At 39.1% G+C, this 25,760-nt stretch overlaps 1 protein-coding gene across 1 annotated transcript in view; it reads right to left on the reverse strand.

The window, feature by feature from the left end:
* The window catches only part of SH3RF3 (SH3 domain containing ring finger 3), a 264,830-nt gene that overhangs the window by 224,724 nt on the left and 14,346 nt on the right, over window positions 1-25,760 (reverse strand). The window contains exon 3 of the mRNA XM_036755796.1: window positions 14,922-15,017. Within this exon, the coding sequence (XP_036611691.1) occupies window positions 14,922-15,017 (96 nt within the window). The remainder of the gene's footprint in view (window positions 1-14,921; window positions 15,018-25,760) is intronic.

Here is a 25,760-nt window from a genome sequence, read left to right on the forward strand (position 1 = left end):
AGTTCACAATTTTGATTAATTTCTACTTAATATACTCTATTTGTCATATGCAATTCTTAAAAAGTGGTCCTAAGTATACAATAGTCTGGATATGGTCTGACTAACACAGGGAGTTATGACGATACTAGTAGCTCCCTTATCCTATGGATTTTATTTCTAGTGATGCAATATAAGATTTAACTAGCTTTTTTTTTCAAAAGAAGCTATACTACAATGTTAGATGATGTTGTAATTTGTAGGAAACTAAAGTGACTAATTGTTTTAGAAGATTTCATTGGAAAAAAGAATTTAATATTTTGGGCCAGGGCTTAAGATAAAGAAGAACAGATTCTTTTCCAGGGATGGATTCTATCTAAAGAAGGCCAGTAAAATATATTTTCTTGGAATTTGGAATGTACCTCTATCCCTTCTGGTCCATATACTTCTTCCTTTCTTTTACAGCACACTTAGAACCCATCTTCTACATAATGAAGTCCTTTTCTGATTCCTCTCCCCTCTCTAACCCCAATTAGCTTTCATTCCTTCTTGAAATTACTTTTTTTTAAAAATAAACTTTGTCTTTATTTCCTCTTGTATACATTACGTCCTCTCTCTCGCAGTAAAACATAAGCTCCTTGAGGGCAAGGTCTGTCTCTTTTTTATCTTTGCAGTCCCCAGTGCTTGGCACAGTGATTGCATATATAGGGTGTTTAAAAAATGTGTGCTAAATGAATCACATGTGTAGATCTGAGTAGTAAAACTTTAAACTGAAAATGGAAGAGGAAGGAGAAAACCACCCACATATATCCATTAAGTCAGATGTGACACAAGTGAAAGATAAACACTAGAACCAGTATTCAAGAGGAAGGGCAGTGAGAATACTCCTGGTATCAGAAGTCCAAATACAAATGCACAAAGTAGGACAACACAGTAAATTAAGGAGTTAATGCACAGAGGTCATTGTGAGCATTGGGTTGAAGGATACCACAGCTGCTCTACCTTTTCATTCCAAATGAACCCACATATCAGTTCTCCATCTCTGCTCATCTCGATGGTTCAAGCAGTTCCTGAAGATTGTCCACCCATCAGAGTCATCACTAAATGACGTTACTACTCTGCAGCCAAACAGATAACTTAATGGGACAAAGTAATCTAAGGAATTCCTCCTGGTGAGCAATGATTTCTGGGTCCCAGAGCATCAAGGGGAATAAAATTGGAGAACTTTTCTCCTTGACTATGCACATTACCAAACAAAGGGTGATGGAGTAACAGTGGACGTTAAGATGATATATTCCTGGGAGGAAATCCATGTCTTGGGAGAAGCATAATGCAGAGCATTTGAGGAAAGATCAAAGGAGAAAAAGAACTAGAACTGATGTCAATGCAAAGGGAACTCTTTGAACTACTTAGACTTTAAGAAATCAAGCACAGTAGATGGAAGCAAGAGCTGGTAAATGAAGACAAATACCAAAAAAAAAAAAAAAGGTATAGTACTGTAAGACTAATCTTTGTAATCCTAAAGCTGAGCGCAAGGTAAAACTTACAATGAATGCTAAGGACAATCAAAAAGGGTTTTTTGTTTTTTGGGGGGTGGGCAGAAGAACGCATTTATTACGCTCCTCGAGAGAGTGGGTGTAGTGCTCACTGGAACACTCACCCCGATATAGCCGCAGGAGCAGGGTTAACCATTCCCTCCACTCCTGCTAGAGTTATGGTTAGTTTACAATCTTTATTTTTTACATAGTTTTCCTAGGTTATACAGTTTATATAGGTAGGATAATAAGGATACAGAAGCAAAAGTGAAGTTAATTAGATTTTCCTTGTCTGAGTTTAGGATTAATCTACATTCTTTACTCCCCTACGTTCCGTCTTTAACATATGCAAATTATACAAATCAGTAGGCCTGGACTCTTGACCAAGACCAGACCCTAGATAAGCTTGAACTGGTTCAACCTGGTTTGGCCTCTCTAATTCCCCTGACTGCCTTCTAAAAAGGGTTTTAAAGATACAAAAAAGGGATAAAATCAGTGCTCAAGGTGGATAGATAGTATAAAGAAAACAGATAAGAGAGAGAGAGAAGGCAGAACTGCTTAATTATTATTTTGCCTTTTTTCCTCCCTTAAAAAGTCAAGTATATATTAAACCCTACTACGTGCCAGGCACTCTATTAAGCATACCAAGAAAACTCATCTTCAGACTGGGAAGAAATGAACAAAAATAATACAATAGTTGCCCTCAACCTGGAAGAATTATATTCTACCTTTCTAAAAGAATTCACATGGTGGTCCATACCTATAGTCCCTATGACCAAGGAGGCAAAGGTTGGTGGATGGCTTGAACTAGGGACTTTGGGGATGCAGTAAGTTAAATAATTAAGTGCCTGTATTAAGTCTGGCATTAATGTGGTAAGCTCCTGGGGAGCAGAGGCCCACTTGCTGTCAAAGAAGGGATGAACTAGCCCAGGTAAGAAGCAGAGGAGGTCAAAGCTCCAGATGTGATCAATGGTGGGATTATGCCCATGAATGGCTGCTACATTTTCTGCTTGGTGAGATAGGGAGACCTTGTTTTTGTTGGGGTTTTTTTAAAATACAATTTCTGGATGTGATTTATTCACTATTATCAGTGACCACTGAAATATTATGTAGGATAGGAGAGGTGTAATGAGTCTAGAAATGAGCAAATGTGCCAATTCTTTTAAAAAAAGAAAAGTGAATAAAGTGGATTCTTTAAACTACAGGCTGGTAAGTGCAACTTCAATTTCTAAGAAAATTCTTGGATGTATAATTAAAGGGATGGTTTGTGAGCAATTAAAAAGCTAGTTCACTAACAGCCAGCATGAATTCTTAAAGAACCTCAATTCCTTTTTGATAGCATTACAAGACTAGTAGATTAGAAGCCACAGATACAACATGCCAGGAAAAAAGCATTTCAAGTGTATACATGTACGTGGTTATTCCTATAGTTGAAAAATTATAGTTGAGGGCAACTATTCTATTATTAACACTCATTTGACAAGGTCTATCAAAATATCCTTGCAGACAAAATGAAGAAATATGGACCAAATGATAGTGCACTGATGGGCATTTGAAACTAACCAGTTGGAAGAACAGATCCAAAAACGAGAATTTACCGTCAGCTTGGAAGGAGACCTCTAAGGGAGTACCTCAAAGGTTTTATTCTTGGCTCTGTGCTTATCAATATTTTTATTACTGTCTTAGATGAAGGAATAGGTAGCTAAGAAGGGTGGCTAACCTGTCAGACAACATAATAACCATTCAGACATAACTGGATGGCAAGGATGATGAGCCAAACTTAATGAGATTCAAAAGGGATAAATACAAAATGTTATTCTTAGTTTCAAAAACTCAAATGTGCAATAGAGAATAGGAGGAAAGTAGAGCTAGAAAACAGTTCGTATGAATAAAAAAATTAGATTCGTGTGTGTACGTATGTGTGTATGTATGTAGTCTAAGCTTAATTTTTCAAACTCTGAGGTTGGCATTGCCTCCCCTTCACCGCCCCCCCAAAAGCTAATGAAGCCTTAGATTACACATATAGAAATATAGCGTCCAGAAAAATGTGAGGTGTTAAGCCCTCATCAGATATCTGGAATAATGTGTCCAAATCTGGCCACATCTTATCAATCAAACACTTTTTAAAATTTATTCATTTATTTAGTTATTTATTTGTTTATTTATTTATTAAGCACCTACACATGTTAGACACTGGGGATATTAAAACAGAAATGAAATAGGCTTCATTTTCCCAAGGAACTTATAGGGATAGTGGACAAATTGGGGTGGGTCAAAAAGAGGGTTAAATTAGGTAAGTGAAGGGACTCAAAATTATTCCATAAAAGGATCTGTTGAAGGAACTGTGGAGGGGTGGGGGAGGTGTAGACTAAAGGAAAAAAAGACTTAGCAGGAGATGATATGTAAAGGAGAGGTAGGGACTATAATTATTATCATCAAAAACTGAAAAATTATTATGTAGAGGAAATACACTTGTTTAACTTGGTCTCAGAAGGAAGGATTTGCAGTAAAGTGAAAGTGGAAAATGAGCAAATGCTACAAATGAGAGCTTCACTTTTTGTGGTTGTTTTGTTGATTGTCTAGACTTAATAAAGTGATGGGGAGATGTTAATTGTAGAGATTAAACTTTAAAATGTGGCATAAGAATATTTTTTCCCTGGAAAGCTGGTTGTTAAACATAAACTCCCTGGTTCTAATAATTCATTTTTTTTTCTTTCTGGTGTTTCAGTCTGCTACAAATTTGCTGAAACTATCATCTATTCCATATCTCACCACTATATATGGGAAGATATAATGAAATATTGTCAAATGCTTTGGGGTAATTGGAATGCATATGACATTTCTCCAAATTATCTATGTATCTATCTGTCTACACTCATATGTATATACACATGAATCCATATATAAAAATCTATATATGAATACACAAACACATGCATACATATATAAACAGATGGTTTATATATAATTATTTCATCCACATGGGGAATTTAAGATAATTATACTTCAACATTTATCTTTAAAAAATTTTATGTCCAAATTCTCTCCCTCTCTGCTTCCCCACCCCCATCCATGGAGAAAGCAAATGTTATTATATTAATTACACACACGAAGTCAGGTAAGACTTATTTCCATATTAGCCATGTTGCAAAAAATAAAAAAGCAAGAAAAAATAAAATCACTGAAAAATATACTTCAATCTGCACTCTAGAGTTCATCAGTTCTCTCTCTGGATGTAGACATTATTTTTCTACCTGATTCATTTGGAACTCAATCAGTGTTTTGATCAGAGTAGCCAAGTCTTTCACAGTTGACCATTGCTACAATATTGCTGTCACTGTATACATTGTTCTCCTGGTTCTGCTCACTTCACTTTGCATCAGTTATACAAATCTTCCCAGGTTTTTCTGAAACCATCATGCTCATCATTTCACATAGCATGAAAGCATTCCATCACAATCATATATCACAAACTTGTTTAGCCATTTCACAATTGATGGGCATCTCCTCAATTTCCAATTCTTTGCTACCACAAAAAGAGCTACTATAAATATTTTGGTATATATGGGTCATTTTTTTTTCTTTGATCTCTTTGGAATATAGATTTAGTAGTGGTATTTCTGGTTCAAAGACAATGCACAATTTTATAGTCCTTTGGGGATAGTTCCAAATTGTTCTCCAGAATGGTTGGAACTGTATACAACTCCACCAACAGTGCATTCGTGTATGCCCTCCAGCATTTATCATTTTTCTTTTCTATTATGTTAGCCATTCTGATAGGTATGAGGTAATACCTCAGAGTTGTATTAATTTGCATTTCTCTAATCAACTGTGATTTAGAACATTTTTTCATGACTATTGATAGCTTTGGTTTATTTTTCTTTTTGTCTTGAGTATTTTTAAAATTTACTTTAAAGTTATGGAATAAAACACATTTCCATAATGCAGTATAGTAAAAAAAGATGATTGCACATAAAACTGCAAATCTATTATGTGCAACTTGCTATTCCTTTTAAATATATGATAAAGTTATCATTTAAAATTTCTTACTTTCCTCACCCCTAACCCAAGATGGCTACCATTAGACACAAATACATGTGTATATGTATATATACCTACATATATGTGTGCATGTATATATATGTGTACACACATAAATGTATATTTGAAATTATTCTATACATCTATTTATCAGTTCTTCTTTTGAAAACTGCTTGTTTATATCCTTTGACCATTTGGAGAATTAAGAAACAGTCTTTAGTTTTATAATTTTGGTCCAGTTTCCTATATATCTGAGAAATGAAACCTTCATCACAGAAGTTTATTGTAAATTCCCCCCACCTAGTTTCTTGCTTTCCTCCTAATTTTAGCTACATTGGTTTTGTTTGTGTAAAATCTTTTAAATTTCATGTCATCAAAATTATCCATTTTACTTCTTGTTATCTATTCTATTTCTTTTTTGGTGCATAGATCTCATGGTAAATTTTTCTATGCTACTCTAATTTATTTATGATATCACTTTTTATGTATATGTCATGCTCCTATTTTGATCTTATCTCAGTATATATGGTGTGAGATATAGCATAGCACATGTATAACCTAAATCAAATTGACTACATTTTCAGAAAAAGGGAGGGGAGGAAGGGAGGGAGAAAAACTTGGAACTCAAAATCTTGTAAAAATTCTTTTTACGTGTAATTAGGAAAAGATAAAATACTATTAAAAAAAACCTTACAATCTCAGAGCTGTCTGGGAAATTTAGAGATTAAGTGATTTGCTCATAATCACACAGATAATTGTCAATCAGTGAGAGGACTTGAACTCAAGTCTTCCTGATACTGGCCCTTGTGGCAAAAACAATATCTGCTACATAGGGTCAGGATAGTTTTAAAAGATAAGTGAGGTACTTAATTCTTGATTCTGTATTTTATATTTGATTTTCCTCCATAAATGATTTTATTCTGTACTCTATGTAACAAACCTAAAGCCTCTTCTCTATCTCTGACTGAGGAAGCTCATATGTGCAAAAGTTCAATCTCTTCTCTCTGAAGTTAGATATGAAAAGTTTAAGCTTTCCCATGATCACTGTTAGTTAAAGAAAAACTCTGTTCTCAATACTCTCATAGAACATTATCTCAGCATTTCCTACAAAGTTTGTGTGTTATCCCTGGGAAGTTGGACCAACTGACCTCCCATCTTTAGCCATTAAAAAGATGGTCTTAGCTAATCCCGCAGGTGTTGATTTGTCTAAATACTTGAGATCCTATACTCAGTGACTTCAGGATGCAGTAGAGATTTGTAAATTCACAAAGTCTTCCTTAGAGATAAAGAGAGGTAGTCTTCATCCGTAATATGAGCTATGCCCACTTTCTTTGATGTAATCGATTATGATTCCTCGATCCCATGTTGTTGCCAATCCCCACATCAATAATATGATTTTTGTTCTGTTCTTTGTTCTATGCTTATAAAAATGAGTTGCATCTTCAATTCAGGGTCTTTGGCATAAATGGAGGCAAGCCATTGACCCCTTTATTATAGGGTTGCATGCACCTGTTAATAAATGATATCTTGCTCAGAGAAACTTACCTCAGTTTACTTTTTTCACACAAGACTTAAGTAAATCATTCTTTAAACTCAATTGGCTCAGAAGACTAAGACTCCTGCCATTGCCTTAGCTTCCTGGTGGAGTAAGTACAAAGATTATCCCATGAAGAGTCAGGGGTTGCTTCTGACCAATGAGCCAACATGACCAACACCAAGGCAACAAAGCTGAATCAATGCTATTTCTGTGCTTAGCCTTTCACTCCATGGCTAAGTGAACCTCTTCTTTTTAACTGTTAGATGGTCTATGAGTGGTACTTTCTGTTCCAATTCCAAACCTGAAGTACAAGACCAGCCTCAATCAGGCCTGGTCTATAACAGTCCTCTAACTACTACTCCACACTGCCTTTCCATCAACCACATTAATGTAAATTTATCTCATTTCCTTTGTGGATAGGATTAAGAAAAACCATATTAGTCCTATCCAAAAAGGAAATGAAATGAGTTTGCATGCCCTTTACCTTTATGTTAAAATCATCAGTTTTAGAATTTAAGTTGCTAGGATACAGTGATGATATCTGCTTAACTCTCTTTGTATGGGGACCCATCACATCAACCTATGGATAAGGAGGCTTAATATATTATTTGCTGATGAAATGTTACAAATATCACTTTTTTTCACTTTAAACAGCAATGTCAGTCCTGAAATTATTAGAGGGAAATGATTTTATAGTACATTTTTTATCATTTTGGTACTTTGGGTTCTATTCCCATTAGAATAAATATATTCTGAAACAAAAAGAAATGATTATGAAGCATTCCACTACTAAAATTGCTAGAAAAGAAAAATCAGGGCAAATTCTCTTAAAACTGGACAAATTTTCAGATAAAAATGATAAGGGCTAATTAGGTTTGCTATAAGTTGGAGGCCTGATCACAGCCACTTGGGGATAAGGATTGATGAATTACTAAGAGGAGGAGAAAGGACTAAGGGTTTCGAACATTTGGTAAGCAAAAAAAAAAAAAAACAAAAAGTTTGTACAAAAAGAAATACCAAAAGGAATAGAAATAAGAACTGGGAGGAGAAAAGGGGATATGGAAGCACCAGGAAAAGTTTTCTGGAGGATCTATGACCCAGCAGGATCAACGAGAAAAGGGGCAAGGGAAAAGAGCCTGACATTACTATGAACATTCAGATTTTAATTAAAGATTGATCTGGTATTAATTGGCTTGTCTATTTTTCCTAGTAAGATATCTGTAAGAAATTATTTCTAAGGAGTTTCATGGCATGTCAACACTGCATACATCTGCAAGCACAAGACTCAATTTTTTGGAAATACGGCCTGAAGCAAGTAGCCCACGCAATATTCCTGTTTCTGTAAGGTTTCTTTTCTCCCTTGTCCCTGAAGGAAGATGCTTTGCAGAAGAGTCACTGGATCTCTCTTATTGAGACTCCCTTACATGCAATTCAGGTGCTAAACACACCCAAGGAAGGGACAATGCACTTCTCAATCTGCAATCATCGTGCTGTTGTTTCATTTTGCTCTGGAGGTAGACCCAAATCTCATCTCTGACACTTCATGGCTGGGTGACATGACCATGACCAAGCAAGATAACTTTTTTGAGGAAGAGGGCTTCAATTTCTTATTTATAAAATGGGAACAGACAGGGGCGGAGCCAAGATGGCAGCAGGAAAACAGGGACTTGCTTAAGCTCTCCCCAAATCCCTCCAAACACCTGCAAAAAATGGCTCTGAACAAATTCTAGAGCTACAGAACCCACGAAATAACAGAGCGAAGCAGGTCTCCAGCCCAAGACAGCCTGGATGGTCGCTGGGAAGGGTCTATCACACCATGCTGGGAGTGGAGTGCAGCCCAGCATGGGCCACACCAGGACAGACCATGTACTGAGGAGATCAGACAGAGCAAGTGGTAGGGCCCTGAATCACTGAGCAGTGGCAGCTACCAGACTTCTCAACCCATAAACACCAAAGACAACTTAGCAGGTCAGTGGGAAAACTGCTGGATCACGGTGAGAGGAGTATGCAGTCAGCCGCAGCTCCAGGGGCAGGAGAGGTGGTGCAGTGCGGTGGCTGCAGCAGTAGGAAGCTCCTGTAGCTGCTTCCAGAGCTCCAGCTGTTGTTGCTTCTGGCCCCAGGTCCACCCAGTGGGAGGAATCAAGCTGCAGATCAGAGCAGGAGTGCAGGGAGCACTTTGCTGGTGCAGAGTCAGGGTTCTCTTGCTTTGCCCTGCTTGGATCTGGGTCACAGTCCTGGTTGCCAGGTCTTGGGGGAGGAGGAGCACTGGTATGGCAGAGCCTGCTGTGTAGAAGTAGCTCTGGAAACAGCAACGCAAAGCCCCTGAAGCTTGGGACAAAGCACTCATCATTCTGAAGGCAAATTATACCCTGACAAAAACCTCAAGGGTTAAGTAGTTGGCTGGGAACATGAGCAAACAGTGAAAGACTCAGACTACTGCATCTTTTTTTTGGTGACAAAGAAGATCAAAACATACAGCCCGAAGAAGTCAACAAAGTCAAAGAGCCTACATCAAAAGCCTCCAAGAAAAGTATGAATTGGTCTCAGGCCATGGAAGAGCTCAGAAATGATTTGGAAAGGCAAGTAAGAGGAATAAAGGAAAAATTGGGAAGAGAAATGAGAGTGATGCAAGAAAATAATGAAAAACAAGGCAATGACTAGCTAAAGGAGACCCAAAAAATACTAAAGAAAATACACCTTAAAAATAGACTAACCCAATTGGCAAAAGAGCTCCAAAAAGCAATGAGGAGAAGAATGTCTTAAAAGGTAGAATTAGCCAAATGGAAAAGGAGGTTCAAAAGACCACTGAAGAAAATACTACCTTAAAAATTAGAATGGAGCAAGCGGAAGCTAGTGACTTTATGAGAAATCAAGAAATTATAAACCAGAACCAAAAGAATGAAAAAAATGGAAGACAATGTGAAATATCTCATTGGAAAAACCACCAACTGGGAGAATAGATCCAGGAGAGATAACTTAAAAAATACTGGACGACCTGAAAGCCATGATCAAAAAAAGAGCCTAGACATCATCTTTCAAGAAATTATCAAGGAAAACTGCCCTGACATTTTAGAACCAGAGGGTAAAATAGAAATTGAAAGAACCCACCAATCACCTCTTGAAAAAGATCCCAAAAAGTAAACTCCTAGGAATATTATAACCAAATTCCAAAGTTCCCAGGTCGAGGAGAAAATATTGCAAGCAGCCAAAAAGAAACAATTCGAGTATTGTGGAAACTTAGTCAGGATAACACAAGATCTAGGAGCTTCTACAAGCCTACAAAGGGCTTGGAATATGATAATCTGGAGGTCAAAGGAGCTAGGATTAAAACCAAGAACTTACCCAGAAAAATTGAGTATAATACTCCAGGACAAAATATGGATTTTCAATAAAATGGAGGACTTTCAAGAATTCTTGAAAAAGAAAAGACCAGAACTGAAGAGAAAATTTGGCTTCCAAATACAAGAATCAAGAGAAGCATGAAAAGGTAAACAGGAAAGAGAAATCACAAGGGACTTACTACAGTTGAACTGTTTTGGTTACATTCCAACATGGAAAGATGATATTTGTAACTCATAAAACTTTTCCAAGTTATTAGGGTGGTTGAAGGGAATACACACACACACACACACACACACACACACACACACACACAGACAAAGGGCACAGGGTGAGTTAAATATGAAGGGAAGATACCTAAAAATAAATAAATAAATACAATTAAGGGGTGGGAGAGAACTATATTGGGAGAAGGAAAAAAGGAGAGATAGAATGGGGTAAATTATCTCACATAAAAGTGGCAAGAAAAAGCAGTTCTATTGGAAGGGAAGAGGGGGAAGGTGAAAGGGAATGAATAATCTTGCTCTCATCAGAATTAACTTAAGGAGGGAATAACATACGCACTCAATTGGGTATTTTACCCTACAGGAAAGTAGGGGGGAAGGGGATAAGAGAGAGGGGTTGTTAGAAGGGAGGGCAAAATAGGGGAGGAAGTAATCAAAAGCAAACACTTTTGAAAAGGGCCAGGGTCAATGGGATAAAATTGAATAAAGGGGGACAGTATAGGATGGAGGGAAATATAGTTAGTCTTTCACAACATTACCGTTAGGAAGTGTTTTGCATAATGACACATGTGGCCTATGTTGAATTGCTTGCCTTCTCAAGGAGCATGGGTAAGGAGGGAAGACGGGAGAAAATTTGGAACTCAAAGTTCTAAAAACAAATGCTCAAAAAAGTTGCTTTTTACATACAACTGAGAAATAAGATATATAAGCAATGGGGCATAGAATTCTATCTTGCCCTACAAGAAAGTAAGGGGAAAGGGGGTGGGAGGGGGGTTGACAGAAGGAAGGGCAGACTGGGGAAAGGAGCAATCAGAATATATACCATCTTGGGGTAGGGGGAGGGTAGAAACAGGGAGAAAATTTGTAACTCAAAATCTTGTGGAAATCAATGTTGAAAGCTAAAAAATATTAAATAATGAAATAAAGAAAAAGAAAAAAATTTGAAAAGGAAAAAGAAATGGGAATGACTATACCTATTCTCCTTATCTCACAGAGTTTTTGCGAGGTTCACTGAGATAGGGTTTGCAAAACATTTTGCAAACCTTAAAGGCATATATAAAAGTCTGTTGTCATCCGTGCTACCTCATTATCATCTCCACTATCTTTTTACCAGGGCAAAAATTTGCACTCCCAAGCAATGATTTCACAAAGTTAACAATGCCATATCTCAGTTAAACAGTGCACAGCAATTTAAGTCCCAACAATATTCTTACTGGAACCTGCCAGTCTACCATCCAGTGGAAACCCTGGAGAAGATGGGGCTTCCTTTGCTGACAATTACTCCATCACCAGAAGACATCCGACCCTCTGCTCAGGAAGGGAAGTCTTCATTTACATTTTCATTTGCAATGCATTAAGCAAACCACAGAAAGGTGAAAGTAACGGATAGCATTTTGCACAGTGCCTTAATCACCTCAGAGAGGGGAGTCAATTAATAAATAAATAGATATATATATGCATACACATACAAATATAAAGCACTATATAACTATACAATATGGATACATGTATTTGTATATGTATGTTTATATGTGACACGTGTATAGATATATATATACCATATATACATGTATATTATTATTATGTGTTATATATTGTTGATCAGTGTATTAATACAATCAACATATATTAATATATTAATTATAACAGATCAATATATTATGACATATTATGTTATATTATTATATATTATATATGTATTATATTATATTCCCATTACATGGGAATTCAGTTTTTGCCCTGGTGAAAAGATGATGGTGATGACAGTAATGCTAAGGCCGATAACATATGTGTGTGTGTGTATATATACACACATATATACATACACACATCATGCCATGTACACATATCTATAGATACATATATACACATCATCCATCCATCTGTCATCCATCTATCTACTATCTATCTATCTATCTAAACAATTCCAGAATCAAGATGTAGAGGAAGGCGCTATTTTAGCCCACTTGGCTTCAAAAGTGCCTTTAAACACAGTGTGTGGCAGTGTGGCACCATGTGCTGACCAAGTAGCTATGCCATTTCCCACCCAAAATCTTGGCTACCCACGCAGAAGGCCACTTAGAAAACACAATACAAGACACAACCCTATACCACAAACCAACAGAAGAACCCAAGGACCCTTCCAATACAACATATGAGGAAGGTACTAAGGTAATGAATAGACTAAAATTGAAGGCAAGGACAGAAAAAGTTAGGTGCTTCTGCAGATCGACGCTAAGTTGAACTCATCAGCTACTCCTGAAGACAAAGGGAACTGTGGCTGAATTTGTATGTGTAGCTTCAGGCCCTCCTGTCACACTGAGGAAGCCCTTGTAGACAGGGGAGAAAAGAAAACTCATCACAGTCTGGTGCTTGGCATAGTGACAAGATCTTGTGAATGGATTCGTAGGATGTTAGGTGAGAAGCTGTATTAAAAAAAAGACAAAGAAGGCATCCTCTGATGTCTCTTGCAGAGAGAATATCTATTTGAAGCTGAATTCGCTCTGAATTTCAGAATTGAGAATGACTTTAGGGATCATCAAGTCTCACCCAGACTTTCACAGAATGCTCTGTACAACATTCCAGATTAGTAAGCAGAGTGAAGGAACTACAACAGAAATACTGACTTAGACTTTTGGTCCTTGCTGTGGTCTGGGAAATGAAAATGACCTAAAATAATCGTGATAGCTCAGCTAGAGGAGGGAAAGTCACAAAAAGGCTTCTTCTTGTTGTGCAAATGGAGAAACCCCCACGTTGAGAAGATGTGGCATATGAGAACTGTTCACCGTTCTAACTTTTGGGTCAGTACCTCCAAATCAGCAGATGAGTGAAAGTTAGCTGTGCTTCTGAAGCAGTGGAGTTAGGACCCTGAGGGGTGGTAGAATCATGAAGGAACTGAGGAAGGAGAGCTCCAGATTCCTCTTTAGAGAAGAGAGGAAGAATGCTGCAGGGAAGGGAGGCCTGAGGAAACTTGAACTCTTCATGTCTGCCTCTTAAGGATTCCTCCAGTGTCACTTCAAAGACTTTAAGTATGACTGGTACTGGATCGATGGTGCAACATGTTGGGTATGGAGCCAGGAAGACTAAAGTTCAAATTCTGCCTCAGACATTTGCTACCTTTGTGAACCAAGGCAAGTCATTTAACCTCTGCCTCAGTTTCCTCAGCTGTCAAATGGGAATATAATAGCACCTACTCCATGGGGTCATTATGAAGCCCCGATGAGATAACATACACAGAGTGTTTTGCAAAGCCTTAAGGCATTATATAAATGCTAGGTCAAAAAAACGATCAATACCTTAATGCTGAAAGGAAATATAGGAAGTCTGTGAGGGGGGGCCACTAGGGGGACAAAGGGGTAAGTAGACAGATGCACATACCTGTGGACATCTCTAAATGTCTCTGACAGTGGCGACAAATAAAACAGAATAAGGGCTTATATTTGAGAGACAATGTGAGGTAACATAATATTCCCTCATTTTATTACAAGATAAAAAAGAAAAAAGAGAGAACCCCTGGACCAGGATGGTCTAAATCTATAGATGAGCAAACATATAGCTTTTCTTTTTTAAACACAGCTTGAACTGTAGTTATTTATAGAACATGGCCACAACTTGCAACCTATTTCCCATTCAGCAATACTTAACCAATTTATGCACTAGGAAGCTGGAGATTTGGGACACATTCCCATGGAACAGACAGGAAATTATATGAGAGGTCACCTCAGCAACTGCCAATCTGCTAATCACTTTCATAAACCTCAGATTCTCTCAGGGAGCCCCCAATCCAGAGAGCTGGATAAGATTTACAGGCAGCACAGGAAATATTCCCTTTGAGCTCAGCAACAAGAGATACAGATCTGTTTGAAGAATCAGTGGAAAGGAGTGCCTCTACATTTAAAAAAATACTCTCCATACTATCCTCCCTGACCTGGAGAAGTGTGGCAACATCAGTGAGAACTTTGGGGAAAAGGGCACAAATCTGATGGAAAGTATACTGCACACCCAACCTGAGCATCCTGTCCTCATTCCCCACATGTCAGAAGATGATTTGTAGCCAGAGCTGTTCCAAATTCAATCTAAGCTGGCAGAGGGCACCCCTAGGATTACCAAGGAGCCTTGGACTAAACCCATGTGCAGCAGACTTTATGTTATTCCCAAATAACCTGCTTCTCTCTTAGGAAAGGGAACATCAAGGTCAAGTTGCCCCTATTCTAGTTAGACAAACAACATTGGCAAAAGAAGAAGCCCTGCTCAGAGGTATGACCTTACCTCCACGTAGAGGAGAGGGAAAATTCCAATCTTATCTCCCAGCATTCCTTCTGCCCAGTTATCATCGACCCTCCTGATTACAGTCAAGATTTCATCCTAAGACACACAGGATCCAAACAGGTATGTGTATTCGTAGGGAGACACAGACAGACACACGCATAGAAGAAAAAAAGAAAGGGACGGGTTAATTTTACTCAATCTGAAATCAGACTTTGTATTATCATTCGGTAATTATACAACTTAAGTTTTACATGCCCATCTGAGTGCTGACCAATCCTTTCCTTCATGTGTTCATTGTTCTGAGTTTTTTTTCAGACAGGAAAGCATACATCAGTTTGTATCATGGTGCTGGCAACTCAGTGTTTAAAATCAGACCCCTGTTTATATTCAATGAATTGAAAACTTTTTTTCCACTCTGAAAAAAGTAATCAACTAAACATAAAGCATTTTAAGTTTCTAGTTACAAACAAAGAAGAAAACAATCTGGTTCAACACCCTTTGTTTAGAGTCACTGGTACAAAATGCATTGAATAACCCTAGAGTTTTTAGTTTAGAGAAAGGAACAAAACCAAGTTTGAAATGAACAAAGTAGAAACAGATGGGGAGAAAAATTAAGAGGTATGAGACAAAGAGGAAAGATGAGCCCATGAGCCTTTCACGGAAGGCTGGAAAACAGAGTCAAAGAGAGGATGAACAGAAGGACTGCCACCTATATCACATATTCAAGATTTCGTTTTGAACGGAAGAGAGAGGGCTTTCATGGCAGCAGAGGCTAGGTCATGTGAAGGGGCAGACGGGAAGCAGGTGTTAAATGAGTGGAGAGGAAAAAAGGAGTTGAAGGAGACAGAAAGATAAAGAGAATACAAAAAAAAGGAATGTCAAGAAATGGAATAGGAACCGATGTAAGGAGAAGCAGATACATGAAGCCAATTCTCTAGATACCACTGCACGCCCCCCCCCCCCCGAAATTACTTTGTATTATTCCACATATATTTATTCTGTATACCTGTATCCCTCAAACCTAACAGTCTTTGACACATTATATGCATGTAGTAGATGTTTGTTGATTGGTTGATATTCACGTGTTTTCTGCTTCAATAGACTGTAAGCTTCTTAAAAGCAGGGCCTGCCTCCTTCCCTCCCTCCTTTCTGTCCTTCTTTCCTCCCATCCTTCCTCTTTCTCTTCCTCCCTCCCTCCCTTTCTCCCTTCCTTCCTTCCTCCTTCCTTCCTGCCTTCCTTTCTTTCCCTCCCTTCCTTCCTGCCTCCCTTCCTTCTTCCTTCCCTCCCTTCCTTCCTGTCCCTCTCCCTTTCTTCTTTCTTTTTTGCATCCCTTGCACCTAACAAAATGGTTGGCATCTAGCAGGTGCCTAAAATGTTTTTGATGGGTTAACATACCCAAGAGACAGATTTAGACAACAGTGGCCAAGGAAGCAGTTTATCTTTGTCATCCCCCTCTTCCTTTAAGCACTTCTTAACTACCCATCACCCCATTATGTCTCCTAAACCAGGCGTATACATAGAAGTCATGTAGTAAGCTCCCTCTCTTTTCAAAACTTAACCCTCCTATAGGCCAATCTCATGTTAGTTGCTAGATACACCATTAGCCACTCTGATAAACTAAAAAGAGCTAAGATATCAGTGGCTGATGAATCTTCCAGAATAATGCCTGTATTTCAATACAATACAACTCAATTTTCTAATATCTATGCCAATGGGAAAAATATAATTATCTAAATACTTTAACTATGATTATCTAAATACTTTAACTCAGAGTAGTGAGTAAAGCAAGGATTTCAGGCACTCCTATGGCAGGGCCATTGGGAGATGAATTATTTGGCAGGAGGCCCTTTCAAACAACACCCCTCCCCCAAAGAGCACATCAACAGCTGTCTGCACAGAAGGCCAGAACTACACACCATTAGTCAGAAATATCTGCAGCAGAGGACAAGTGTAATGCCAGAGGGGCTGTCTCAACTGGAGTTGATCTCCAGGGTTCAAAACTCTTGGGCAGCCATCCAGGGCCTGGCAAAACAATCAGAGGTGCAAAAGGAACTGCTTGAACACCTCGACATGCCTGTAAGGAAAGGGAAGACAAGGAAAAGCATGCCTATGGATTGCTGTGGGGATGATGGAGATCAGAATACAGTTTATCATTTCGAAATCCTCTTGTTTCTGCTTTACCTCTCCTAAGAGGCAGGTGGGAGTCAGCAGAGAAGGAAGTATCATAATGTTCTTTTATTCTTCCACCTCAACTCTCCCTGCTTGAAAATAAACACACTGAAATGAGGTCTTGATTTTAGCATGCTTTACCCCCTTTAATGGATGTTACAGACACCAGAATGGTCTACAGTAGGGCTACGTAAAGAATGCATCTTTTATCTTCCTATATACTGTTAGCTCTCTAGTCAAAGGGCAATGTTTGTCAATTGGCATTTTCTTGCAAGATGGATGCCAATGATTTAATTTTTCTTGTTTGAGGGGGATAGGGTAGGAGGAGGGTAAAGAGAGAAAGAGGAAGAAAGAGACTGTTTCTGTCCCTTTCTCTGGGACAGAGAGACAGGAAGGGCGGAAACATAGGGCTAAGAAGAGGAAAGGGAAAGAGGCGACAGAAGGAAAGAGGGAATGGAAGAAAAGAGGAAATGGGGGAAAAGAGAAGAGAGGGAGAGAAAGAAAGAGGGGGCAGAGGGATCGAGGAAACAGGGAGAGAGAGGAAGAGAAAAAAAAGGATGGGGAGGGAGGGGTAGGCACATATTATGGCAGAGAAGCACAAGAAAGAACAAGAAAGGAATGGGGTGTTTGAAAACCATTACTAGGAATCATTTTGTTGTTGGTAAACATCAGAAGAGAAGCAAGAAGACTGGCCTCAGTTACATACGATCACTGAACCAGGTCCAGCGAATTCCTTTTATTCATTTACCTCACTAACCCCATGACACAAAAACATTGAAAACCTTTGGTAGCCGTCGCCTTTTGGTCTTGATTACAACCAGAGGGAGACACAGAGGCCCTGGTAAGAATGCTAAAATAGGCAGACATTATTTAATCTTTAAGACTCTTTTATAGATCAGACTTTAGCAACAGCAGGCCATCACAGAAAGAAAATTTAGCTTTGATACAGGGAGAAAATTAAAAAAAAGAAAGAAAAAGAATATAAGTGTGGTCTAGGATGAAAGTCTATGGTTTCACTTAGCTTTGAGTGTCTTTTGTGAACTGATAAGACTGAATTGTGGCTCTTTTCCCTTCAGAACAGAAAGAGACAAGACTAAAGGATTCTTCATCTCATATAAACAAACTTACTCTTATCCATGATTAATATGATAGGGAGGTCTTAAGGAATGTTCCACAAAGCTCTGGACCATTCCATGCCTTGTCTACAATTTGGACAAAGAAACATATTATTAAAATTAAATCTTATCAAACTTGTAGATAGAACAAAGTTGGGAGAAATAGTTAATGCACTGACAGAATCAGGCTTTTGAAAGATATTGATTCTTCGGAATGGTGGGTTGAACTTAACAACATAAAATTTAATAAGAATAGACATAAAGTCTTACACTTTGGTACAAAGAATCAATTGTGTGAATACAGTGCTGGAAGACCTGGGAAGCTCATATGGAAAAGAACTGGGATTTATCATTGACTACATACTCAGTATGAGCAAACATTTTGATGTAGTTTATTTAAAACAAAACAATGCATTATTAGATGGCATTAATTATCTCTTACTATACATTATTCAAACCAAGGAAAATTAATATTCTCATTGAATGTTGCACTGGTCACACTATATCTATTGCATTGTGCTCCTTTCTGAGTACCACATTTTAAGAGAGTAATTTACTATTTTGTATAACGTATCTTAAGGAAATAGGGATAGGTAACTTAGAGAAGGGAAGAATTGTGGATGGAAAACAATACGTAGGACAATGACTAACCCTATAGGTGTTTAATAAATGTTGATGCAAAATCAACCTCTCTCAATGTGTCAGTCAATAAACATTTATTAAGTGCCTACTATGTGCCAGGCAGCGCTAGGGATACAAAGAAAAGCCAAAGACTGCTCTCAAGGGGCTCACAGTCTAATGGGAGAGACAATACATAAAGAACTAAGTGTGAGTAAGTCATACATATATAGGATAAATTGGAAACCATCAAAAGAGCATTTGTAATTTTATGGTTCTATTCATTGGTTTTATTTTTATCCTGTGGAACTATGCATGAATAATCATGGCATGGTGACTACAATGTCAGGCTTGGAGACAGAAGGCAGAAGTTTGCATCCTGCCAGAAACACTTAAAGCTGTGTTATGAATTGCACACCATTTACCTTTTGTCACTCTCAGTCTCTTTATCTGTGAAATGGGCATGATAATAGCACCTGCCCATAGGGCTATTGCAAGAAGCAGATGAGATAATAAATGTAAACCACTTTGAAAACAACCTATGTTGTTTTTCAGTCATGTCTGACTCTTCATGACCCCATTTGGGGTTTTCTTAGCAAAGATACTAGAGTGATTTGCCATTTCCTTCTCCAGCTCATTTTACAGATGAGGAAACTGAGGCAAACAGGGTAAACTGATTTGCCAAGGGTCACACATGTAGTAAATGTATGAGGCTAGATTTGAACTCACAAAAATGAGTCTTCCTGAATCCAGGCCTGGATCCACTGTGCCACCTAGCTGCCCTAACTCAATATATAAATGTTAGTCACTATAATTCTTATTAGCAGTATCATCGCCTACCTTCCTTTATCTCAATTCTGACCATAAGCTCCTCGAGCGCAGGGAAGGTTTCATCTCCTTCTAACTCCAGCACCCAGGTTACTGTCTTGTAATAGTCAAATGATAGATATTTAATAAATGTATCATAGGAGTATAGATCCGAAGCCAGAAGAGTTTCCTTTCTTTCTTCCTTCCTTCCTTTCTTCTTTCTAAAAGAGCTAGAAGGCTTCTAGTATAACTGCTTGCCCCCTCATTTTAAAGATGAAGAATGGACAGATATTTTCCAACTAGTGTGTCCAATTTAGTGGTCCAGGCTGAGGCCAAGGAATAGAACTTAACCCACTGATACATAAAATGATTCTTAAAGAGTTCACTAGTGAACAAGTATTTGTCAAGTAATCCCTATGTACCAGACACTAGGCTAAGTGCCAAAGAAAGGCAAAATACACTGTCCTTGCCACCAGGGAGCTTACAATTGAATGGGGGCTCACATGTTAATAGCCATGCGCATATACCATCTATATCGATTGGATGGTAGATAATCCCAGAGAGGAGTCAGTAGGGGAAGGAGGCAAATAGAGGAGAGTGCCGAGCTTGTAAGCTTGGGTGACTAGGACGATGGCAGTACCTTTGAAAATATTAAGAAACTTGGGAAGAGGGGAATGTTTTGAGGGAAAGAAAATGATTTTTCTCTGTGGACATTTGACTTTGAGATGCTTGTGGGCCATTCAGTTTGCCATCTCTGAAAGAGAGTTATTGACATGGGACCGTAGACCAGGAGGTAGATTTACTGTTGTTGAGTCATTTCAGTTGTTTCTGACTCTCTGTGACCCCATTTGGGATTTTCTTGGCAAAGATACTGGAGTGGTTTGACATTTCCTTCTCCAGATCATTTTATAGATGGGGAAACTGAGGTAAACAGAGTTAAATGACTTCCCCAGGGTCACACAGTTTACAAGTATCTGAGGCCAAATTTGAACTCAAGTCCTCCTGGCTCAAGGTCTGGTGCTGTATCCACTGTGCCACCTAGCCGAGTAGAAATGATAATTAAACCACAGAAGCCAAAAAAATCTCCAAGGGAAATACTATAGAAGGAAAAGAGGGATTAGGACATAGTCTTGTGGGACACCCATGGTTAGTGAGCATGAATTGGATGAAGATCCAGCAAAGGCCGCGGAGAAAGGACCATCACCAGATAGGAGGAGAATCAGGGGAAACGCAGTGTTCTAGAAACCTAGAGAGGAGATAGGATCCACTAATGAGCAGTGTGACAGATTTCAGAGAGGCCAAAATAGATGAGGATTTTGAAAAGACCGTTAGAATGGGCAATTAGAAGATCATTGATTACTCTGAAGAGGACAGTTTATGATGTACTGATGAGTTTAGAAGCCAGACTACAGAGGGTTTAGAAGGCAGAGAGAATAAAGGAATTGGAGGCCCCTAGGATACATGGCTTTCTCAAGGAATTCAGCCAAGAATGGGAGGAGATACTTAGGATAATAGATAGTGAGAATGATCAGGTAAAGTCAGGGTTTAAAGGATAGAGAGAGGGAGAAAATGAATAAGCATTTATTAAGTACCTACTATGTGCCAGGCACTAATCTAAGACAAACATCTTACTTGGTCTTTACAACAACTTGGTGAGGTAGGTGCTATTATGATCCCGATTTTATGATTGACGAGACTGAGACTGACAGAGGCTAAGTGACTTGCCCAAGGTCACACAGCTAGTAATTTTCTGAGGCCACATTTGAAACCAGGTCCTTCTGATTCCAGGCCCAGCACTCTATCCACTAAGTTAGCTAGCTGCTATAATGATATCCATAAGCAGCAGGGAGAGAATGAATGGATAAGGAGAGACTGAAGGTAAGAGAAAGAATGGGGATAATAGTATGCGCAACCTGTTGGAGAAGGCTTGAGGGAAAGGATCTGGGAGCATGTAAAGAGGTTGGCCTTGGGAAGGAGAAGGAAAATGTTTTTATCAGAAATAGAACTGAAAGAAGAGATAGTGGGGAAAAGATCTTCCAGTGATGTGAGAATAGGAAAAGGAGAGGAGAGAAGGTGCTCTCAGAGAAGTTCCTCAATGTTCTCACTGAAGTTTGAGGCAAGGTCCTCAGAAAGGTGGTGCAGGGGTCAGAGTGCTGGGCCTGGAGTCAAGAAAACTCATCTTCCTGAGTTCAAATCCAGCCTCATACACTTAATAGCTGCGTGACCCTGGGCAAGTCACTTAACCCTGTTTGCTTCAGTTTCCTCTTCTGTAAAATGAACTAGAGAAGGAAATGGCAAACCACTCAAGTATTTTTGCCAAGAAAATCCCAAATGGGGTCATGAAGAGTCAGACATGACTGAACTACAACAACCTCAGCTGGGAGGGTGAAGGGAGAAGGGGTGTTATGGGAGACTTGCAGAGGAATTAAAAGGTTTGTAATTGTTCTTCTGTGAATCAGAACAGCTGAATCAATTAAGAAGGTCCAAAAGGATTATCTTGCTATGGTCAAGGCCCAGATGAAATTATGTGATGTGGATCTAATCAGCACATTTAATGCTCTTCTCTAACTTCACTGGAAAGAGAAAGAGGTAGATGGTGGGAGAAAACCAGGATTATGATATGGCAACAAATGAAAGCAATAAGATAAGAGACATTCGAGTGTGAAAGATACCAAGGGGTTGAAATAGGGGCGGGAAGAGGGTATATAGTCAGTATGTGGGCTGCTGTTTGTCCTTTGTTCTAGAAGAGGACCATGACAACTCCATTAGGGAAATGATGCCATGATGTGCAAGTGAATTGGATTTAAGTGAGGCAGGGCTGTGCAAAGTCACCAGCCTCACTTTCTCCTCTGGAGTCATCTGGGTCCAGTGGCCAGATATGGATCAGGATGACTGGAAATGGCCCAGGATGCAATGGGGGAACCGTGGCCTTTTCAAGCTAAGGTCTTTAACAGGTCTCAGTTTAATTGAGGCAGCACCCATTCAGTGATTAAGGCTTAATAAAAAAAATGAGGGAAAGAATAGCTCTTAAAAAATAGATCCAGGAGGGTAAGACCCTCAGGGTGTCTAGCCAAAATAGAAACATGTTATTTGCATTCATTTTGAGCCAATCAGGGACCAACCAGTGACCAAGTAGGGTTTGGTCTGGGACCAGAGTAATTTGGGATTGAGGCTGGTTTTTAAGAAAAGAAAAATAAAACAAAAAAATGTGAATTTTAATATGGGTAGTAGCCTAGGAAAGAATTGTAGGGGTAAGGAAAGTCAGAGTGAGGATGAAGGTTAGAGGCAGTAAGAGTAAAGAAAGAATGATAAAAGAAATGATCATATAAAGGAATTTGGAGCTAGTGACGATGGAAGTAGAACACTTGTGGGTAATGGAAGTTTCCCTCCACCCCCACTAGGCATGTGACCAGAGGTGATTCGCTTGACCTGAACTTCAGTTTCCTCACCTGTAAAATGAACATAATGCTTGCACAATATATTTCATGGGGTGGGAGCGGGGGTATAGCTCAACAGAACTCAATTCTCCTGACTCAAAGTCTAGCTCCCCATTCCTTATAAAGTGCCTCTCAGGAGAGAGTAAGGATCTACTACCCCAGCGTCATTATAAAATTCATTTTTCTTCTCTTGTCCCTAAATCTGGGCTAGTCATTTGATGGCTCAGGAGGTGATTCTGTAAAAGCCTCCAACACTATGTCACTAACTCATTATCTGTGGCTCTTCAAGCAATCTATTTTCCCAGCCCCCAGGAAGCTTCTATTCCTGACTGCTGAAAACCACAATTCCTCCTCAATTCCACCAAGGATGTAGGCAGGATTCCTGTTACTAGCCTTGAACACCTGAAACATACAGTCCCCTAACTTAGACAAGTTCCTGCTTAGTCTTGGATCAGAGTATCAGGCATCTCTGATAGAAAGAAAACATGTCAGCTAGATTAGGGCAATTTTCTCTTTTGGCTGAGACAATTGGGATCAAGTGATTTGCTTAGGGTCACACAGCCAGTAAGTATCAGGTGTCTAAGGTCATACTTGAACTCGGGTCCTCCTGACTTCAGGGCCAATGCTCTTTTCACCGTGCAACCTAGCTGCCCCTAAATTAGGGCAATTCTAATAACCTCTAATTCTCATAGATGGCTTAGAATTAGCATCCCTGTTAAGTCCATCTATTTTGTCTTGTCTTTTTCTACTGTGTAAGTAATGCTCTTTAGGTTACTAGGTCAAATGCAATATTAGAATTTGAGACTTTTAATATTTTTAAATATTCTATCTTTTATATTTATTTTTCAATAAGATGGGCTTTCCCATGAAAAGCTTTTGAGGACGAAAATCTCCCCAAATGAGCCGTGCTATGAAAAGTAAAGTACTTGAAAGTATTGTAGAAATGGTAGTTATTACCTAGGGTGGCACAGTGGATAGAGTGTTGGGCTTGGGATGGGGGTTCAATTCTTACTTCTGATGCTTTCTAGGGATGTAACCTTAGGCTTAAACACACTTAAACCCTGAGTGCCTTAGTCAACTCCACATGATTTGCCTGATAAATTAGATTGGTTTCTGATCTGTGTTATTAAGAGGAGTCCCCACACTGGGAGTTCCTACAACAAGCCCAAATCACAGATTTTTCATGTGTTCATCATCTATAAAGTTAGTACTAGAGGTGAAATCAAGTCAACAAACATTTATTAGACACTGACTATGTGCCAGGACTGTGCTAGTAGTCATCGAGCCCAATCTCCTCATTTTACAGATGGAGAAACTGAGGCACAGAGAGGTTAGGTAACTATCCAGGATTACACAGCTAGCAAGTGTTTGAGGCAGGATTTGAATGCACATCTTTCAGATTCTAAGTCCAATGCTCTTTGTTAGTGTTAGTACTGGTGTTATGACCTACTTGTCTCTTCTACCCCACACATCAGCCAGTGAGCCCCAGAAAATAATGTCTTGATAAACAAGCAAAGATGAATATGAGAACTGTACTTCCGAATATGAATGCTTTTGCTCTTCAGCATGTAATTTTTATTCTTTGCCACTCCTCAAGGTCCCTGTTTTGTGGTGTTTTTTTACTTTAACGTCCATTGTATATCCAGGTTTCTGTCTTCCATTTCTTCTGGGGACATTGCAGGCAACCAGGTTTGGTGCCATTGGACCAGGGGTAGATCTCATCCCCTCAAGAGTCAGGATTCCAGAGCCTCTGCTGTGGAATGGTGCTTGCCACTCTCTCTCCAAGCCCCCTTTGCCAGCTGGCAGCCTGCAGCGTCCAGATGGGGAGGGTGAAACCAAACATAGCCGAGCACCCTCTGTGCTTCCTCAACCATCACTCTCTTCTCTGCAGTCTCCAGCACAGGATGTCGTGACTACTGAGCTAAGTCTGCTTTGTACTGGTGGATTAATAGCAGTTAATGACTCCATTAAATACCTTGCCATGAATGGTAGGGGGTGATCAGAGGAACAGTTTTATGTTATTTTCTCAACAAAAGACAGGCGTGGGATTTGGGAGGTAGAATTTTCTTTTTTCTTTTTTTCCCCTTCTTTAGAGGCAAAGTGCTTTTGAACAACCTCCCTTTGACTCATGTTCCGACAGTGAGGCATCTATGACGGGAGTGCAGGTCCTGTAGCAATATGGGAGTGTGGAGGAGTCTTTCAGGCAGTAACTATCCAAGGCATTCAGCTGACTTTAAACAAGAGAGGGCATGAGTTGGGAGGGGTGGGTGTGAAACTCCCATATGTGCAGATGGCTTCTGAAGTCATCATTTTTAGTGTCTGATTCATTTATGTTTCCTGGAAATCAACTGACTGAATGTGAAAGAATGGAGTACAGAACGGAGAAGTGGCACTTAGGCATATCTGTGGATTTTTTAGTATTCGTGGCCACTTTAGGACCACTGGTAGGTATTTTATATATGATATTACCAGTCTGATCATTAAAGACAGTAAAATATTGGACACCTACAGCTTGGAGCATTGGACAACTGGTAATGCATTAGGAACTCTCTGAAGTTTCTAGCCACTGGGATAATTCATTTATTCCCTAAGACACTCAGTATGGGAGGGATGACATTGATCTAGTTGCACCCAAACACACAACCCAAGTCCATACAGAGACATAAATGAGTTTGTTCATTCAATCAGTAAG

The sequence above is a fragment of the Trichosurus vulpecula genome, chromosome 4, assembly GCF_011100635.1.
Source record: "Trichosurus vulpecula isolate mTriVul1 chromosome 4, mTriVul1.pri, whole genome shotgun sequence".
In the NCBI taxonomy this organism is placed as follows: domain Eukaryota; kingdom Metazoa; phylum Chordata; class Mammalia; order Diprotodontia; family Phalangeridae; genus Trichosurus; species Trichosurus vulpecula.